Source organism: Sitodiplosis mosellana, unplaced genomic scaffold (assembly GCF_009176505.1).
Source record: "Sitodiplosis mosellana isolate CC-2019 unplaced genomic scaffold, AAFC_SMos_1.0 Smas_scaffold_1, whole genome shotgun sequence".
Lineage (NCBI taxonomy): Eukaryota > Metazoa > Arthropoda > Insecta > Diptera > Cecidomyiidae > Sitodiplosis > Sitodiplosis mosellana.
Window position 1 is genome coordinate 12,033,137 of NW_022595244.1, and position 19,815 is coordinate 12,052,951.

Here is a 19,815-nt window from a genome sequence, read left to right on the forward strand (position 1 = left end):
CGTCCAGTGGCGCTGGAAATAGTCAAAACCAAAAAAATAAAACGAATTCATACATATAGAATGTACGAAAATGAGTGTGAAAACTTGAGCGCAATTTTTTATTTCAAAGGTTTCACTGTAGTTGCAACACTTAGTTTTTGTGCATCAAAAGCTTTGTGTAAGTGTACATGTCCTTTTCTTCGTAAATATTAATAACGAAAGTCACATTCATGCGCGCATCCAAAATGGCAACAACGGCGGAAATTGTCTTGTCATGCACACACACATATATTCACAATCACAATGTTGCTAGGATGCGTTGCTTCAATAATAACCATTGCAGCAGCTGTAATTCACTTAATGCGATTTTGTGTAGCGTTTTTTCGTCGCTGCTTTCGAGTGAATTTTTTCCTCTTTTCGAGGATGTCGTATAATTTCATTTATCTCTTTTCAAGAGCTTTTTTTTCTCTCTCTCTCTCTCTCTCTCGGTGTGTACATGTTCCAGAGAACAACTGTCTCTTTTTCTCACTGTTTCGCCTTGCCGTTTTTGTGACGCTTGCATTTGCAACATTCTTTTTTCGTTGGCATGCCACATTCTTTTTTTGTCGGTGTATTTGTTGTAATGGGGAATTCCAGTTTTGTTTGCGTTGAAACACTCATTGGAATTAATTAGAGAAATTATGTCACAAAAATACGGCGCAGAAAAGACTGAACCAATTATATGAATGAAGCATGAAAAAGTGGCATCGTTTAGAATTAGATGCACGTTGTAAAAATGAATTGTATTCAAGATGAGTCAACTGAGCGTGAGAAAAAGAGAGAAGACGAATCAGCAAAAAAAAAATGGTTGAATGACTGATGGTCGAGATAAACGGAGAACCAAGTGTGAATTGTAGTCATATTCTGAGTGTAAGCTGTTGTTGTTGCGCTGCAAGCAAACTAGTGAAACATGTTGGTGTTAAGCAATTTTCTTTCGTGCTTTCATCATAGTTTTCGGAGGGTGATAAATGACAGAAATCAGTGTGCCCGAAATCGAGAGTGGCAGTTGCGACACATTCCAATATTGGATAAAATTGCAAAAGTATGTTCATGATTTTTCTTACGACAAAGATTTATCGTCAAATCCTCGTATCGTCAAACCGGGCACAGTTTCATTTGGAATGCAGTGCACAAATCGGATATAATTTTTTTCTCGTTACTCTATTTCGCTTTCGGTCCGCATGCACGAGAGAACTGCAATGAAATTCGATAAATTCAATGTCGCGTCGTAGCGAATTTTTTTTTCTTCTTCTGAAGGCAACCGCTTACAATGTATGGTGGAAGGAAATGCGAACGGACATACACTAATATTTTTGGAATGTAAGAGACGAAAGAGAGAGAGAGAGAGAAAACCTTAAAGTAAATGAAAATACACGAAACACATTCGCTTTCAGACACGTACGAAAGACATAAGTAGCAAAAGAGAGCTTGATGTAGCGAGACACTGGCATGGCATTGCTCACTTTTAGCCGTTGCACGTAATCGTGTCGAATGCACATTCAAATGGTTCCACACTGCATTTTCACTACCAAGCACACTCATTTACTCGCTCGCTTGCTCGCTCGTTCACCCGCCAAAGATCACCGTCACCCGAACAACAGATACAATGTGTGTGTGGAGCTCATTGGTGTGATTCCATTGCAAACAACACGATGTTTTGCGAATATCATTGAAAGCCAGATCGTGAGTGGAAATTTGAGCCACTTACTTCATTGCATTCCATTCGGTTAATACCATCAAGTGTGTGCTATTTTGTATTCAAGTGCAAATCTCCCACTAGTTTGTAGTGTGTTAGCTCAAAAGCATTTCAAGCTTTTATATGCTCCCTTTTTTCGCACTTCTTTTTTCGCTCACACTCTTTTAGCTGTCGCTTTCTTTCTTTACGTTTCACTTTGTGAAACCATATCAAAACGTTGTTGTTTTATTCAATGTCAGGATATCGTCATTGAGTGTGCGAACTGTTTGCATTATTTGGCCAATTACAGAGCAAATGAAATGCTTTTCAGCAATGTTAACAAGATGATGAAGTCAAGCACATTGCGCCAATTATCAATTTTATGTTGAACGATTCGATTTTTCGTTTGTGTGTGTGTGTGTGTGTATGTGTGGCTTCATAAAAAGCGTTGGGAGCATGAACAATATTACACCAGGGTCAATTAAAACAGTTGACACCTTTAACTCTTAACGCTTGAACAACTTGATGGATCAATCGAAAATTGTTCATTGAGTCAAGTATTTTGTCACAAAAAACCACCCCGTTCTACTGTGTTTATTTGCGAAATGTGTCAACTTTGCATATTTGGGCAACATGCTGTGCTGATTGAAGTCTTTATTATGAGCGAGACCATTGTGTGTGTGGATGTGCTATGGAACGTGCTCTTAATTCGATTTATTCCCGGCAAAAGCGTTCCATCATTATCACAAGGGTTCAATCCCTTTGTTCAACGTTTTATCATTCAAATTCAACCACACTTACTCTATTTTCTATATTGTCTATGCCATCGAAACAAAATGGATTTTAATGTTATATTCTCTTCTCTTTGCAGGTTCGTATACAAAATGCACTTCATCGAATTACGGCAATTTCGCCAATTTCTCTTTTAACAATTACAATTTTGGTATGTATGTACACACAGTTTTGATTAGAAAATGCAAATATCCACGATAATATGCCCGGGACTGTTGGCAATGTGGTAGATCTTTGGAGCTAAATCGCCGTCGACTATTCATTCAAATGAATTTTCAGCAGCTTTGAACACAATAGTGTGTTTCAATGCCCTCAAAGCGCCTACAGTATTTGAAGCACATTGAAATTCAATTTCATTATTATTCCTTGTTTTGCACTTGTTCTTCAACATTCTGTCTGTTCCAGGTTGTGTTTGTTTTCATGCAAACAAACACTCTCTGTCTAGCATTCAAATCGAAAAGAGCCGAGCAAACGCTTGATAATCAATGTTTACTAAATATGTACTTTTATTATTTTCCCGTCTTTCCATTTCGGCTAGCGGCTGAAAATTATTACGGTTCATTCACCACGACGGACTCTTGAAATATTGGAAATTATCAAGGTTTTCAACGTCAATGAATTTTAAAACAGTTTTTATTTTCACTTGGGCTCGCATTTCTATTTTTATTAGAATATTTCAACATCCAAAATGTGTATCGGGAAATTTTCACGCAAAACCTGTTTCATGTCACACTGGAAACCAAATTTCGATTTTTTCTGTATAACGGCGAAGAAAAAATGGTGTTTGTGTGTGTGTGTGTGAAGGGGAGGAAGTAAATTTTCAAGATTTCAGCCCAATGATGCGTTATGAAAACAAGGATAAGACGAGGCCCCTTGTTATTCATTTATTTATTTGCGTTCCTGCTGTGTTTGATGTTTTTGCTCTCTCTTGTTCCCACTTGACGGTATTCACGGTTGAACCGTGTAAAGTTCGCTTGTTCATTGATTCGTTAAGAAACAAAACACACGCTAACGAAAAATTTTATTCTTAGCGAGCAGCATCTTATTTGTTTCTAAGTCGATTACGCGAAAGCACTTCTTTTGATTGATTTTGCCAATATTTGATTTATGCAAAGTGCTGACTCATGCTGTTACACATTGTACCACCAGCAAGAAATCATTTTCAGCGATTTTTTTTGTGCAATTTGACCACGCCATGGTCATCAACATTCGACTTATTGTTGAACGGTTCTCCCGTTCTTAAATTGAACTCAAAGGTATGCGAGCATTATTTTTCTTTGGCAAACAATTACTGTTTGAATGAGCATCTCGTTGACAAAGAATGGAATCTTCAGTCGGCAGTGTGTCTGGTTTGGTACTTGGTCGCAGCCAACCAGTATGAAAAATAAATTGATCCAAGTGAAAAGACTCTTAATGCAAGTAGTGGATTGGAGTCTACGCGTTTCACCCCTCACAAGCTTGCATTGAATGCTTCTTATCTTTTGCGATTTTTTCTCTAACTTTTCTCCTCCCGTTCGCTTTGCGATGCTGCGCTTTTTGTTTGCTATTTGCTCTTGAAATACTGTTGCAAATACTTCAATCGCTGATTCATTCTCCAAATTTATTATATACTAAATTTTTTTTCAGAGTGACAAAAAAGCATTTCAAAGCAATGGTCGCTTCTTTTTATTACTACATGAAATGTAGGGTTACATATCTGCTTTATTTTTTTTTCTTAATACTTTTTGAGTGATGAAACAAATTATGGTGAATTTGAATTTTATGCTCATATTTTTTATTTAACTTAAAACAGGTGCACTAACGGCAAATGAATTTAAACCAAAGGCAATATATTTCAAAAAAGAAATAAAACCAAGATCTTGTAATTCATTTTACAAATAAATATATTAATGCAAAGTTGCTTTGATGAAATACATTTCATGTAGTGCGCCAAAAAAGGAAGAAATCAAATCCGTCCCAAAAAGTACCAAAATCGTCCTAAAGAATTACAAAATCGACCCAAAAAATAACAAAATCGTACTAAATTAATTACAAAATCGTCCATGTCTATATTATGAGTACTTTCATGCCATGGTGGTCGTTTTCAGTAAAAGGAATCAATAAAAAGGAATCAGAATCAGTCTTCTTGTTTAAGCAAAAGATATCGATCTTTGGTAAAAATTGTGATATTTCACTAAATAGTCCCCTTTTTGTATGAAATAATTTCTGATTCAAAGATAAATTGACCAAATATTAGAGTCCAATGATTTCCTTGCGTAATTGTTTTCTGCAGCGCAAGAGTCCCAAAACATAACAAAATCAGACCAAAAAACTCGTGCTGAAAAGAACGAGGAGAACGGTTGCATTCTTGAAAATTTTGACATTTTGATGTACACACACATATAAAAACGTATGGCGGATTGAAAAACGTCACCAATGAACTAAACTATCACTTGGTGTAGCAAGTTCATTGAATGTGTGAACGGGTGGCAATATTCGATGACTTCAAAATCATATGAAAAACCACACAAGTGTTGACAGTGCAAACTCACGATTTTTTCGTAATATTTCTTTGAAAAACAAATCGTGGATGAAGCCTAGGCTTTGCAGAGCCCGAATATCAACAATAAAAGAAAATAAATGAATATAATTCCCAAACAAATAATTTATATAAAATGTATGGCGTTTCCAATCTCACCACTGTTCACCACAATCAGTCAAAGCATTAATGTGAATGACGCATGACAAAGTGACTTCGACAGCACACGCATATGGATTGTTGTCATGTTCAAATACATTGAAATAAAATCGATATCTTTTGCTTTAATAAGAAGACTGACGTTCTAATTCCTTTTACTGAAAACGACCACCATGGCATGAAAGTACTCATAATGTAGACATGCCAAGAGACATGCCGAGTGTGTGTCCACTCATTATTATCCTAGGGATTATTTATGAAATGTTTTTGGGACGATTTTGTAATTATTTTAGTACGATTTTGTTATTTTTTGGGTCGATTTTGTAATTTTTTAGGACGATTTTGGTACTTTTTGGGACGGATTTGATTTCATCCGCCAAAAAATAGTTTGTTGTGAGACAACAAAATAGATTAAGTAACTAAAAACTCAAGAACGCAGAGCGGAGCGAAGCGAAGCTCTGCGGTCTTGTTTATTCCCTCCTTCAGTCACAAGTGAAGTATTCTAACATCGATGCTTTAATTCTTTTCCCATGGCTTTTTATTATTTATATCACATTTTCATCAAAATCCATTAGTAAACTTTTGCTTTGGCTTTTTTCCTTCTTTTTTTTTTTCTTGGGTTCAAATATGATTTTATCAGCAAAATTTGCACTGAATTCACGATGCCCTCGTTCGCTGACAAGTTTTTCATGCACAAGTGCCGATATATCGACAGGCAGAAATTTAGCGATGAATGATTTATCGATGAAGTGACATCGTTTGAAGGCATTTTTCTACAATGACCACATAATGAAATTCCACGAAAATCGAAAACAAATACCGCAAACGAGCAGAGAAGAAGAAAAATTTACGATGATGAACATCTTGTTTAATCGTTGTTTACATCGAATTATATATAATGAATGGGGCTAAAATACTTGTCACCCATAATGCTCGTTATTGTTGTGAACTTTAGATTAAACGTATTCTTCATGAGGTTTCTGATAAAAAAATTCGTTTCTGCCTCTTCTGTGCATGTAGGACCATTAAAAAATATCAATGCCAACAATTTATACATTCATTTGAAGTTTTCGACAATGGCAAAACCTACCGGCGAAAAATCTCGAATGACATCGCCAAGAAGAAAACGTATCAAATTGAATTTCACATGAACTCATCAATCAGAGGCTCTTCATGATGACGAGCGTATGAGTGCATGAGCGAGCGAGCGCCAATAGACGCACACTTATTCGCGGCTATCTTTGAATACAGCTCGGTCGTGCTTCAACTTGTAATTGCTTTTTTGTCCACTTAGACCAAATTGAGACTTATCTATCAAATGAATCTTACATCTCCATTAATGCTAAAGTTATTCAATTAATTCAATTGCTAGACGAAGAAAAACGAAATGAATGAAGCCGAAACCGAAGTGAAAGCGAAGGAGAAAAAAACCATGGTGGAACATGGGACAACAAAACGAGGAGAATACAATTTGTTGATGGAAATAAATTTGTGCATTTGATGTGTTTATCATTGATTGAATGCTCAAAGGTCATCATCCCTACAAGAATTTTGCGATACATTGAGGTTTACGTCGACATGTCACCGTAAAGCAAAACCTTCCCGCGACATTCCGCATTGCGATAGGATTTTCAATGTACAGGTTTACACAATGCGATATGTCACAGATATGTCAGCGTAATGATTTTGTACCTGTAAATTCGAATTGTATCCAACTTCATTACATTGAAAACATAATTTCAAATGGTTTTATTTAAATTTTTCATGTTGCTCATCGTTGCTAATAAGAAAGGAAAACTTATTTAAAATAATTATTAAGGAGAATAATCAGCCATTGCAGCCTTTAAAAAAACAACAAGCTGAATTCGAATGAAGTTGATCGCAGTTCATGCATTTTGTGACAACTATTGCGGAAGGTTGGCGATACGTTTGCGTAAACGTTGTCGCAAAATTCTAGTAGGGCATCATACAAATCAATTTAATAATGAAGAGATCTTTTGATTTCGTTTTTGTTTTTATTCATTTGCTGTTTATCACATTAATTACGAGCATTAATCGGCAATTCGAAATCGAATGCTTTCCCATTTCAATTGACTTTCTGTTCTTGTTTATGACAAAAAAAAAGTCGGCCCCGTTTTTCTATATTGATGATTTTCTATTTATAGTTTGCCACCAATTTCACTTTGTTCACAAACTTGTGACCATTGTTGCTATTTGGTTTTTTCGAGCAAATGTTCGTGGGCTTCCTCATTTTGTTGGCAACAATTTCTTACAGCGATAGAAACCATGTGCAAACTAATTGAAAGCATCTAAATATTGCTGTAGAAAGTGGACTGGTTGCGTGCGTAGCAGGAAAATAAGTTGAAAAGTTGGCCAACAAATTTACCAGCCATTGTTAGAAGTTGACTGCTGCTCATAATACCGTTGCCATTGTTGTTGTTGTGTTGGACTTTTCCTTGGCCTTTGCTTGCATTCACGATTAATTATTTAAAAAAAAAAACGCACACACATTTCATTAATGTTCCGCACTCAGTCTGAATAAAAGTTTGTGCCAACGATGGAGAGCATGTTCATGGCAAAACTTCTATCTAATGAAACATTTTTTGCGACGAAAACTTAACAAAAACCGTGTGTCCCAATTCAAAGTTTCGGGTTAATTTCCGTGCGCTATCAAAGCTTTTGAGCAAATACCTTAAATTTTATGGAAAGTTTTTGCAAAGAAACTATTTGCGCCGTACAAAAATCACCACTACCACCACCACACAGAGCACAGATTCATTGTTTTAAGTCAGTTTTTTGAAAGATTTAATTGCATTTCGGACGATGAGTTGCGGAAATTTTTCTTTCATCAAAAGCCCGAAAAAAACTTGTACAAAAAGATAAAAAACTCTCGTTTAATCAATTTTCGTTGTATCCTTTGTGAATTTTGTCTTGAACATGGGCACACGTGCCATCCGCCATCAAATCAAATAGCTCAGAAGCATCGAATGAAAATATTTCCGCATTACTGTGGCTGTGATTAATGCTGGTTGTATGTTCTATGGAATTGATCAATAAAAACTAATAAAGACGCAAAACTAACTTAACGAGTGAAAGCATGTTTGTGCTAAGTTATTGCCAAACGAAATGAAAACTCTGGGCAATAACAATGCTTCTTTTCGCACCAATCGAAAGAGTGGGTGAGAGAGTGTGCGGAAGATTGGCAAAAACTTGATGTTCAAGTGGCGAAATTTATCGCATCAGTTGGTTTGGTATCGAAATGAAAATGCTCAAGTTTTTTTTTTAATGACAAAACCTGTTTCGTTCGGGGAGGCAACCAATCACCTCACTTTCCATCGTTTCTCTGTGGATTTTTTTCTTCTCTCGTTTTTGCATTACTACACGAAATTCATTTTCATTGACCTCGTTTCATTAAATTAAACTATTTTATGCGAAATGCGCTTGTAAACAGAAGCAATTGAAAAGTAATGCGAAAACAAACAGTGATGAAATCGCTTGTCCTGCACTTCGAACTCATTTATCCGGCCACTTTTCACACTATTCCACGACACCAATCTGCTTGAAGCTGTTTTTTTGTTGTTGTTAAAAAACGGTGGAATGTGACACCAGAATCACCAACTACTGACTGTCAGTTGTGGCTTACTTCCAATGACATTGCGGCGAGTATTAATCACACTTTTCAAGCAGCTGCAAACTGATGAGTTTTCAAGTGCCAATTAGTTCGGTGTTTGTGTGTTGGGTTGCAATCAACAAGAAATGTATTGTATTTTAAATGATTACGCGATTTGGATGCATGTCTGCGGCAAAACCAAGTGAGTCGATTGCGAATACTTCGAGCACAATTCTTGTGAGGTGTGCTATTTTAGCCGTACACCTAATGAGCACGTCTCATTACATTTTCAATTCCACTCGGTTTTTCAACGCCAAAAACTTTCTTCGGTAAAATACGACCACGTGCTGATAACAAACAAGAAATAAAAAAAACTTCAAACCACTCCGAATGAGTTTCAATGTTGAGCAGTGGTTTTCTTCCTTCATTCTCTCTGATTTTGAGATTAACTTCCAATGAAAGAAGCAGAAAAATCAACCCCAATCATTAGATTAGTTCATTAGAGTAAATTTTCAATAAATTACTGGTTTCTTTTTTTGGGAATGGAATTTACTGTGTTGATGGCATTCGGTAATGTATTACCATTACAAATCACAGTCATTTTGAGGCGGGTAAAGTTTGAATTCGAGCTTCCCTTTAATTTTATGAAAACTTGATGGAAAAATGCGAGGGAATACACACGAACGATCGAATTCATTGAAGCAAAAAAAGGCAAACATTCCAAATACGACCTTTTCCTTACAAGCAAATCACATCATTCGAGAGAGTTGCGTTTTTTGACTTAACATGTAGTTGTTTTTTTCTTTCGAGCCATGTGACGCAAAATTGGGCTGAACAAGAAAAGCGCAAAAATGCGAAAGGAGTGCGGGCTAAAATGAAATGCGTCGAAATCCCGAAGAAGAAAAAAAAAGTTTCCCAAATGAAAAGTTTGTTTCAATTGTGAATGCGTGTGGATTCCAACATTTGTCCAAAGTTCAAATCGATTCCAATGGCAACCATAACACTATATAGCTCATTCGCTTCCACAACATTGTTGAAGCATTTGATTATGTCAACAAAGAGTGTGCAAAAATGGAAAAACTCCATTATTCAATTAATCACTAATTGGAATCCATTTGAAATGTGATGATCTCGACTCGTGCCATTTTTTTGTATCGATTCGCAAACATGAAATGTCAAGCGATTGAATTTGAAAATTCAATTGAAATCGACAAACAGCGCAATAAAATTGCAATCCATCTTAATTTCTATTCATTTATTCGGACCGTTTTTTTTCTCTCTCGTCGTCGATTTTGAGGCAGTGTAGTAGCATTTTCGCTAATCCGTTTGTCATGTGCTGTGTATTCATAAATCAAATTCGGACAGATATGTGTTGTACTTTTTTTGTTTCGTTCTTCCAAAAATCCATATCAATTTCCAGTGAATCAATCATCATAAAAATCCGTCATAGCGAGAAATTAAAATTCAGAGTGCATTTTAGTCGTTAAAACTCAATCTCGTACCGAAGATTACATACGCGTGCGATGAATAAAAACGGGATTTAGTTTCATGCACACGTGCATTTATCAATTTTACTGTACGGCTAGCGCCCGGATAACGGAGCCACCGCCACCAAACAAACGAACTAAAAACTGAATTAAACGGGTGAATTTTGAACAGTAACAGCGTACAACACATGGGAACCTCGAAACTTTTGTCATGCATTTAAAATGCATGTATGTGTATGTGGCGGTCGGAGCGCATTATTATCGTGTTGCAAATGCAGCATTGTTGTTTACCAAACAATGAGATGCCCTTGTTGCGAAAAGCTGAAATGTTGTAGTTTACTCCATTGATGTTGTACATTTGCTTGGATTTCAGTTTGTCCTTTCGCATTGTATCCGTCTTCGGAAAGCGTGGATTTAAAATTTACTCCGTCACGTCTATTTCGCTGACTGAACTGTGCACAATGCACACGCCACAAAGCATAGCTATGGTTGGTTAATGCATATTGTAGCTTGTGTTCTGTTTTATTGTTTTGTGCATCCCATTTCTCTTAATAAAAATAGATAAATAGTCGTATGTAATAGGATCCACCGAATAATAGATACTAGGTATAAATAACGGATACGATAAAATACCATTTGTGCGGTGATCCGTTAAAATGAACGGGCTGGAATTTTGCAAAAGCACGCGTTTAATGTGCACATCGTTCGCTTTAACGCCAAAAACCATTTGGCTGCACTATCACCAAGCAAACACGAAAGAAAAAAAAACTGAAACCACGCTTTGTGTGCGCGCATTTCAATTCCGATTAGTTCGCTGCTTCGATTCTCGCACACGAGATACACACTCTCTCTCTCCTTTTCACTCTTGCATCTTGAACAATGGACAAAGCGTGCCATTGAATTGGTTGACAGTATTGTTTCGCAGCCAAATCTCCGATTGCCACAATGCATGATAAATATCCTCTGTCTCTGGCAACAGCGGATTTTGACTGAGATTTATTGAGAAATGAATAATGGCTGGGAATATCAATACGGTAAACGGCAACACCAGTGCACCACTGAAATTCAACATTTCAATATTAATCGTTGTCGGTTTCTTATTCCATTTAACGCCAAACATGATTTAGTTCTGTCTGTTTATCCCATGTGACTTTTTTTCGCACTCTCGTTCACTCGGTGAAGCGGAGTTGTTTTGGAAGGAATGTGTCAAAAACTCAACTTGATCACGGTGTGCAAGTTCTTCTAGTGGGTATTCAAATGAAATTGCAGAATCAATTCTCTCACACAATGATTTATACCAGAGATTTCTCAAGCCTTGAGCAAGATGGGAAATTTACACCACGCGCATTTGAGTCGATTCTCAAGACAGAGAGAAAAGAGGGTGCGAATTAATTGAGATCTTACGACCGACGTCAAGGTCTTTGCGAGAACGCTTTTTCTCAAGAACAGATTTTCTCGCTCTCTCTTGAAAATCGACATTTGATTACATTTTATGGCCAAATAGTAAAAAAAAGTGATAAAATTGAAACTTCAATTTATTGCAAATAAATGAGGTGGGTTTTAACACAATGCACATTTCGTTTATATCGTTTCCATTCAATTTGCTCATTGCTTTAGAAGACGTACACAACAGAAAGGATTGTTCATAAAATTCACGAAATTCATCGAAGTCGATGCAGCAACAACAACAGGAAAAATGAAGTCATAAACATATTTTTTTCGTTCACTCTTTTCATCTTCTTTATTTCAAGTATAAAAACATTGAACGAAGTGTGCACTGATAGACGTATACGAATTGAACCACGGGCAACAGCAAGCCATCCATTCAGTTTAAAGCCAAAGTTTTATGTGATAAAAGGTGGATTTAATAGAGCTTTTGCCACCAATTTACTCTATAAAAGCATAGATAACATCCTACCCACTAAATCCACGCAATAAAACCACTTCGTAGCTATGCAATCGAGGTATTCACCTGTCATCGAGCGGGAAGAAAATGACGGTAAAATAACAAAAATACACAACTTGATGTTCGTTTGGGCTAAACTACACCGAAAAAGTTTGGAATTACTTTTTTTTAAATGAAGTTCATTGGTCACAAAACAGTGTTCAGTGTTCACTTTTTCACGAGATTCTTTTTTCTTACGGATTTAATGGATTTGATGATTTTCGGGTCATTAATCGTAAAAGTTATGAATGAATAGACAATAACCGAATAAATTTGCATATAAATTGAATGTGAAATGGTTTTTTTTTCACTGTTTCGATATGTAAACAATTCAAGTAATTACTTTAGTCTGATGTGCAAAAAATGCGCTTTCATAGAAATCAATACGGATTTTATTATATGGATATACGGTTTCGAATCAGCAAAAGTGAATGGCACAGACAGGTATCAAGAATGCTTTGCATTTCAAATTTTATCATGCGATGTTGACGCGCGCACATACACATAACGCAGACAATTGACAATGGATGAAATCGCGAAATGGGTATGGTGCTTTTGTTTACAGTTTACAAGGCACACACACACACATGAATAGCAGCACGAGGTAAAAAGCAATTGAAAAGTGTGCCAAAACAAAAGACACAATGACACATCGATTCATATTGAATGAGAGTGACATGCAAAATGTGGAGGTGCCAGCAATCGGTCAAGGCAACACAATGTGTGCTGTATGAAAACTGTTAAAATCCCTTTGTCAATGGAAGTTTAAAATTGGATTCTGAACTTGAACGAATGCAAAGCTTGTTTTTTTAAAGATGCAAATGTGACATCGATGGCAGACGCTTCGATGTTCGCTGAATGTTCGTGTTTGAATTCGATTCGTTTGTCAATTCATGGTGATGAGTTGGGAAAAATAACTCAGAAATCAATGCGAAAGATTTGTTTTGAATGAAGTAGAATGCAAAATAAATTCTGTCTCAAGTCATGTACAGCCAAATGTTTGTCTGGCTGGATCATAGAAAAATTGTGCAAAGCAATCATGGAAACGTGTTAAAAATACGATGAATTTTGTTGTTGTTGCTGTTATCTTGTGCCAACGCCAACCAAGTCTGAGTTGATAATCAGCGATTGGTTTTTGGCACAAACTCTGATATATTGAAGAAAAATAAATTGATTTTGAATCATTGGCCCAGATGCGCCGAAGCGCGTTTCAAAATGTACAGACACCACCTCAGTCAATGTAGCATCAGTCGATTCCAGAGAGGCCAAACGATGTATCAATCACTAGACCACAATCAATAAATTCGGCCAGTGTGTACACATTTTCATATTGAAACGGAACGTTTGCCGCCCATAGTGGCAAATTAATTTATTTGCAACTATATTTCGAGGTGAACCCAAAGCTCGAAAATCTCATTCAATTAGATATGGATTCCTTTTGTTCTATCGCTGGATTCATAATGATTGATGAATTATGTATCAACAAAACCCACAAGTGACAGTGCCATTCACACTTGTGCCACACGAAATAGTCTCGTATATTAATTGGACAGTGAAAAGACACAGTGTAGCTCACTTATTTGCTATCATATTCACCGTATTTTGTTGTCATTCACAATGTTGTTCATTGTGTGTTTGCGTTTCGCTTGTTTTTCGGAATTATTACAAATTATTGCGAAGCATTCAAGCGGTTTCTGGGGCTTACGATCAATTGATGTCGCTGAACTCGCACACAGACAGCAAGCCATGTCGCATTATTTATATTTCCAAGTAAAACCATTCACAGACTGATAACCGACAATCCGATTGGAATCCATGTATTAACTCATTCAACATCAAATAAGATTTTCGCTCTCTTTTTTTCTCTCTCGCTCATTCTTCTTGTTCATCTGCTACTGTTTTCTTTAACTGAACAACAAATAAGACATGGGCCGTTGTGATGATACACGAGAGAGATGTCTGTATCCTCTTTTGGTTTCATCTCACAAATCCGGTTTGTCAGCTGAAGAAAAGCCGCTCTGCCGAAATTATATACTACTCTGTAGCTCTCTTTTTTATTCCCTCTGTCTCTCTCCCTTTACAGAGATACATCTCTCTACTGTAAGTCTTTTTTCCCCATTGGTATACCTCGGAGGACCACTAACTCTTGATAATATGTATTAGAATGTGCTAAACTGCTGAAAAGGCCGTAATAAAGCATATGTGGTTTCATATAAAGTATGCTACAGACGCCAAGGCACTAGACCAAGAACGAACTTAGGCTCAGTCAATTACATCAGCTAAAAAGCTTCTTTATTTCGCTGCAAACATTTTTTGTGCTAGGCGCCATTTTCAAGCAACTTCAAACGGCTCTATTAGCGTAATTCAGTGATTTGAAGGATAAACTAGAAATGAACAATAAACATTGCTCAAGGAAACTTAAACACAAGTGCCCCTGTTGTGTTCTGAATAGTTAAATGCAAAATACAATCGTGAAAATGAAACCATTATTAAATACAATTCCAAAACATGAATGAATTCGTGTGGTTTTCACGGCAAACACGTGCGGCGAAAGAAAAAAAATGGTGGTGCAATAATAATTCGGTTCGTTCCATTGCTGGAGACCATCTAGCAAACAAATACCGCATTGAATATAAAAATAATAAATTATACAATGGAGCGGGTGGGCGCAGCAAAGGAAAAAAAAGATACACGTCAAGCCAGGTGTAAAGGAATAGCGATACATAATATGTGTGAGGCATTCACGTGGGAACGTTCAACAGCCAATCGGAAAAAAGTGCGAAATGAATTCAGGATTTGGTAAACAAACGTACCATCCGTGGTGGTGATGTCGTCGTCAGCGGCGGCGGTGATGACAGCATTATGAGTACATACAAAAAAAGGAACTTACACCGACTTAGTGAAACGACGAGAAAGAGTGCAAAAAAAGGACTCAAATACGGTGCGTCGCCAAATCGATTTAAATTTCTATTAAGCTTTCAACACGAAGACGCCAAACAGAAACAGACGGGCAGAGAGAACGCAAACCTGCTATTCAAGTTATGAAATGCACAACGAAGCAGCAGCTCATTTTTTCGAAACGGCAAATAAATTAAAAAAGATTCCTATATTTAGATTCGACACAAACAAAAAAAGAGCGCACTCAAGCAATTCAAGAAAAAAAAAAGGAATTAGGATACAACCATGAAAACATTCCATCCTAACATTCATTACAACTTTTTTTTTGAGTAATTTCATTTTGGTATTCAATTCAGATACAAAAACATCATTTGAAGAAGTTTTTAAGCCGTAGTCAAACTGGCAAATGAGGCCCATGAACGAAAGAAAAAAAAGTTGTTTTTCTTTCTCCATTGGAAGCAACCTTTTTACTCAATTGAAAAGATACTTGAATCAAGCAAAGAGATACTTGTTCAATTAACAAGTTCATGAAGTGGCTCAAGAAATTCAATGGAATTCTCTTGCTCAAAATGATATCGCATTATCGATAACTTTCATAGTAATTTAATTGGCCATTTGTTAATTTTAATTAGCGTATAATTTTGTAGCATTGGAAGATTCATTGGTACGCGTAAGAGGCTTTCGTTAGATTCATTTTCATATCAAGAATTTTGCAGGTGTGCTTTCACTTGTTGCCAAGTGAAGAGTACAAAGTGCGTCGATGTAATTTAATGCCGTTATCTAAATTAATTACACACTTTACAATGTACTTTTACGTTTTCGTGCATTCATACGCATCATTTAAACTACGACCAGCCACTTACATTTGTTAACGAATCGACGATGTGCCTCGTTCTTCACGCACCCACCTCATTAAGAAACAATAAACCGTTTACATAGGCTCTCTCTCTCTCTCACACACACACACACACACACATCAACATTTTCTAAGTAATACAGAAAATAATAATTGAATGTTCTCCTTAAGGTATTGGAAGGAAAATCGGTGGCTTCGTAGACTATGCGAGTCATGCAAAGTTCATTTCGTTGATGAAAGCGCATCGAACAAACGCTTAGTCATCACTGGAAAAAGTGCCAAATCAGCAAAACTAATTCGGTCCCAAAAATGATTTGGAGAAAATGATAAATGAGTAAAAATTTAGGGAAATTCATTGAATGTACCACGGTAAACAATTGTAAACACGCCTGCTATCGATCGCTACATAAAACGATGAACAACAACAATAAAATCTAGCCTTGTCTTAGTCAGTTTCAACATAATCCAAATTACAATGGATTCCAATACACATCGACCGGTTGATGAGGCGAGTATAAGAGAGTGACGAACAGGAACAAAGCGACATTGACGACAGACGAGAGACAATAGATATTTATCATTTAAATGGTTTTTGTGTGAGTTTGTGTGTTGTTGCACGTGCCGGGAATAAAACAATACGATAGCGACGGCAATGGCGGCAATATAGCATCTGAGCATTGTTGATGGAAATACCTCATTTTCGGTTCACTCATCCATCGATTGACAGCACAATGGAATTTAATAATAAATTAGTAATGTTATTTTCATTGAGCTTTCATTACGCTCGAATTGTCGACGGTTCGGGTTTGGTTTGGTGGTTATATTTGTGCATGTTTCATGGCATATCAACGTTATGATAAGAATTGGTGTTAAAATGACGCATTTTTCATGAACATTACGCTGCATGTAATCTAAAACCATTTTCGTTTCTCGACTTTCATCGTGCATGGAAATGAACGGGCATTAATTTGTACGATAATAATTGTATCGAATTTGGCATAAAGGCAGAAAACGTTAAGAGGTCTACCGCTAAATGAAACAGAAGAAAAATAAATCGCCACAAAATTGTGCTAACTTAAGCAATTTTGTGCTATTTGAGACCACTTTTGCCCCGGAATTATTATTTCATCTTATGTTTCAGCATTCGTTGTCATTGCATTAATTGCTCTCTCCATTTTCTCTCTAGAATTTAATCTTTTCAACAGTGGGTTGAAAAACATACACATACTCTCAAGGTTGTGTATATTTTGTGTATAGTAGGACTAAGGTTTTCGTGTATTGTGCGTTAATAACGCTGCGTTATATACATACCAAAACTGTGTCTATTTTATTGTGTCTATTATCAAAAGTACTTGTGTGGTTGTTCACTGTGTAATTTAATATATTTTTCGTGATTTTGTGTAATTTCAGAACACCGGAACAATGTCCATCTGTGGTATCGTTGCTTGCTGAATCGTACAACCCACACGTTCGTTATGGTGCGGCCATGGCTTTGGGTATTGCCTGTGCTGGTACTGGATTACGTGAGGCAATCGCATTGCTTGAACCAATGGTTAAATTTGATCCAGTCAACTTTGTTCGCCAAGGAGCATTGGTAAGTGTTGTTTCTTTCCTACTTTTGACAAACAGCATTACGTCAATAGAGTAATGAATGAAAACTAATGGTAATTTTCGCAACAAATTTGTCTCATTTCAGATCGCATCAGCTATGATTTTGATCCAACACACCGATCAAACCAGCCCAAAAACGTCATTCTTCCGGTCACTTTATCACGAAGTAATCACCAACAAGCACGAAGATGTTATGGCTAAATTCGGTGCCATTTTGGCTCAAGGTATCATCGATGGTGGCGGTCGTAATGTTACCGTCAGTCTTCAATCGCGTACTGGACACACGAATTTGCAAGCCGTCGTTGGAATGTTGATTTTCACACAATACTGGTATTGGTTCCCATTGGCTCATTGCCTTTCACTTGCATTCACACCAACATGTGTGATTGCATTGAATTCGGATTTAAAAATGCCGAAGGTTGAATTTAAATCGGCTGCCAAACCATCGTTGTACGCATACCCAGCGCCAATGGAAGAGAAAAAGGCCGAAGAACGTGAAAAAGTTGCTACCGCCGTTTTGTCGATTGCCGCACGTCAGAAGCGCCGTGAAACAATCGATAAACGTGACGAAGAGAAAATGGATATCGATGAAGACGTGAAGGAGGTGATCAAGGAGTCGAAAGCTGGTGAGGGTACCTCAAAGAAAGATGATGCCGAGAAATCGGACAAAACTGAAAAGGCCGGTACAAGTGAAAAAGACGAAAAGAAGAAGAGTGTCAAAGTTAAAGAGGAACCGGTTGCATCGCCAGCCAGCACTTCAACTGCTGATGAAACCAAAGACAAGGAACCATCAGCTCCAAAAGAGCGCAAAGAACCGGAACCAAACTTTGAGATTTTACAAAACCCAGCCCGTGTTATGCGTCAACAATTGAAAGTAATCAGTATTGTTGACGGTCAATCGTATGTTCCGTTGAAAGAGGTTACGATCGGTGGCATCATTGTTACTCAACGCACCGCCAAATCGGGTGATACTGAAGAGCTCGTTGAACCGATTGCCGCCTGTGGCCCAAAGGGTGACGACGCAAAAGAGCCAGAGGCTCCCGAGCCATTCGAATATATTGAAGATTAAAAATGGATAATCGATATGACCACTCGATATTCACGACTAAAACATATTTAAACTACTTTCAAGCACCGCATAATCTAATCAATTTTCAAATTATTATCATATTCACAACTTGATGCATTGTTCTTTACCTTAACCAATAAATAATCCGAATAAATTGATGTTTGCAATTAAAAAAAGTCCAGCTTTCATTTGAATTCACAGATCTATCTACTATTTTGCGCAGTTTTCAGGTGGAGATTTTAGCAAAGAAATAATTTGCCGATCAAGAGATAAGTCATAACTATCGCAGTCAATGGGAATGCCTCATGTAAATGAGGCAATTGAACACAAATCGGGTAAATCAAAGTCAATGTAGTTAGGAACAAATCTTTTCTATTAATGTACACTATCAAACAGAATCTCATCGGCTAATTGGCCGTAGTTTGTAATGAATCCGAAAGTTATCTCGTGCATCTCATGCATCAACTTAGCTTACGACTTTGAATTGATTGGCCAACAGAGGAGTATTAATCTAATAAATTCGAACGAAAATCATTTAATTACTAGTGTACAGTACGTGGTTTTGTATAAATGATATGCAAATTTCTTGATTAATGGCACGGTGTCCGTTTTGAATCTATCTTGACAATATGACTTTAATTGAAAAATCGATGTCACGTTGACGTCTATATTAACACTAACCCGCGCTTATTTGTATATAAATTTCTTGTGTCATTCTCGACGCTTTTTCCCCCTCTTTTTTTCAGACTTTCATTCAATGAATGAACACGTATAGTTCGACCATAATCGTCGAGAAAATTGGTCTCTCTTGCTCTATGTACAGTGTACACTGTATAGCATTCATGATACTGACTGAATAATGACTCGGCATTAATGGCAATAAAACGACAAAAGTTCATTCATACGGAAAATGTAACACACGTATGCGTCTCAATCGCAATGCTAGCAAGGAACTTTTGCTCGTGCTCGTACCCTTTGTAGACGAAGACGAGCAACAAGACATAGAGAAAAAAGACCGGTGAAACAGCAAGAGTGTGCGTGTGTGCACAAGTGAGCTTATTTCCTGTATGCTTACGCCTGATTCCACGTACATGTCCTTGTTATCTTGAACCGGCCCTACGTACATAACTACAGTATATTCGATGCATAATAAGTTTACTCGGCGTATGAAGTAGTT

At 36.9% G+C, this 19,815-nt stretch overlaps 2 protein-coding genes across 3 annotated transcripts in view; one reads left to right on the top strand and one right to left on the bottom strand.

Annotated features, from left to right (window-relative positions):
* Positions 1-18,814, top strand: part of LOC129580479 (26S proteasome non-ATPase regulatory subunit 1) — a 70,720-nt gene extending 51,906 nt beyond the window's left edge. The window contains exons 6-7 of the mRNA XM_055470937.1: positions 17,369-17,552; positions 17,655-18,814. Coding sequence (XP_055326912.1) covers positions 17,369-17,552; positions 17,655-18,638 — 1,168 coding nt within the window. The 3' untranslated portion in view covers positions 18,639-18,814. The remainder of the gene's footprint in view (positions 1-17,368; positions 17,553-17,654) is intronic.
* The window catches only part of LOC129580480 (uncharacterized), a 131,862-nt gene that overhangs the window by 31,807 nt on the left and 80,240 nt on the right, over positions 1-19,815 (bottom strand). The gene's annotated exons all lie outside the window — the stretch shown is intronic.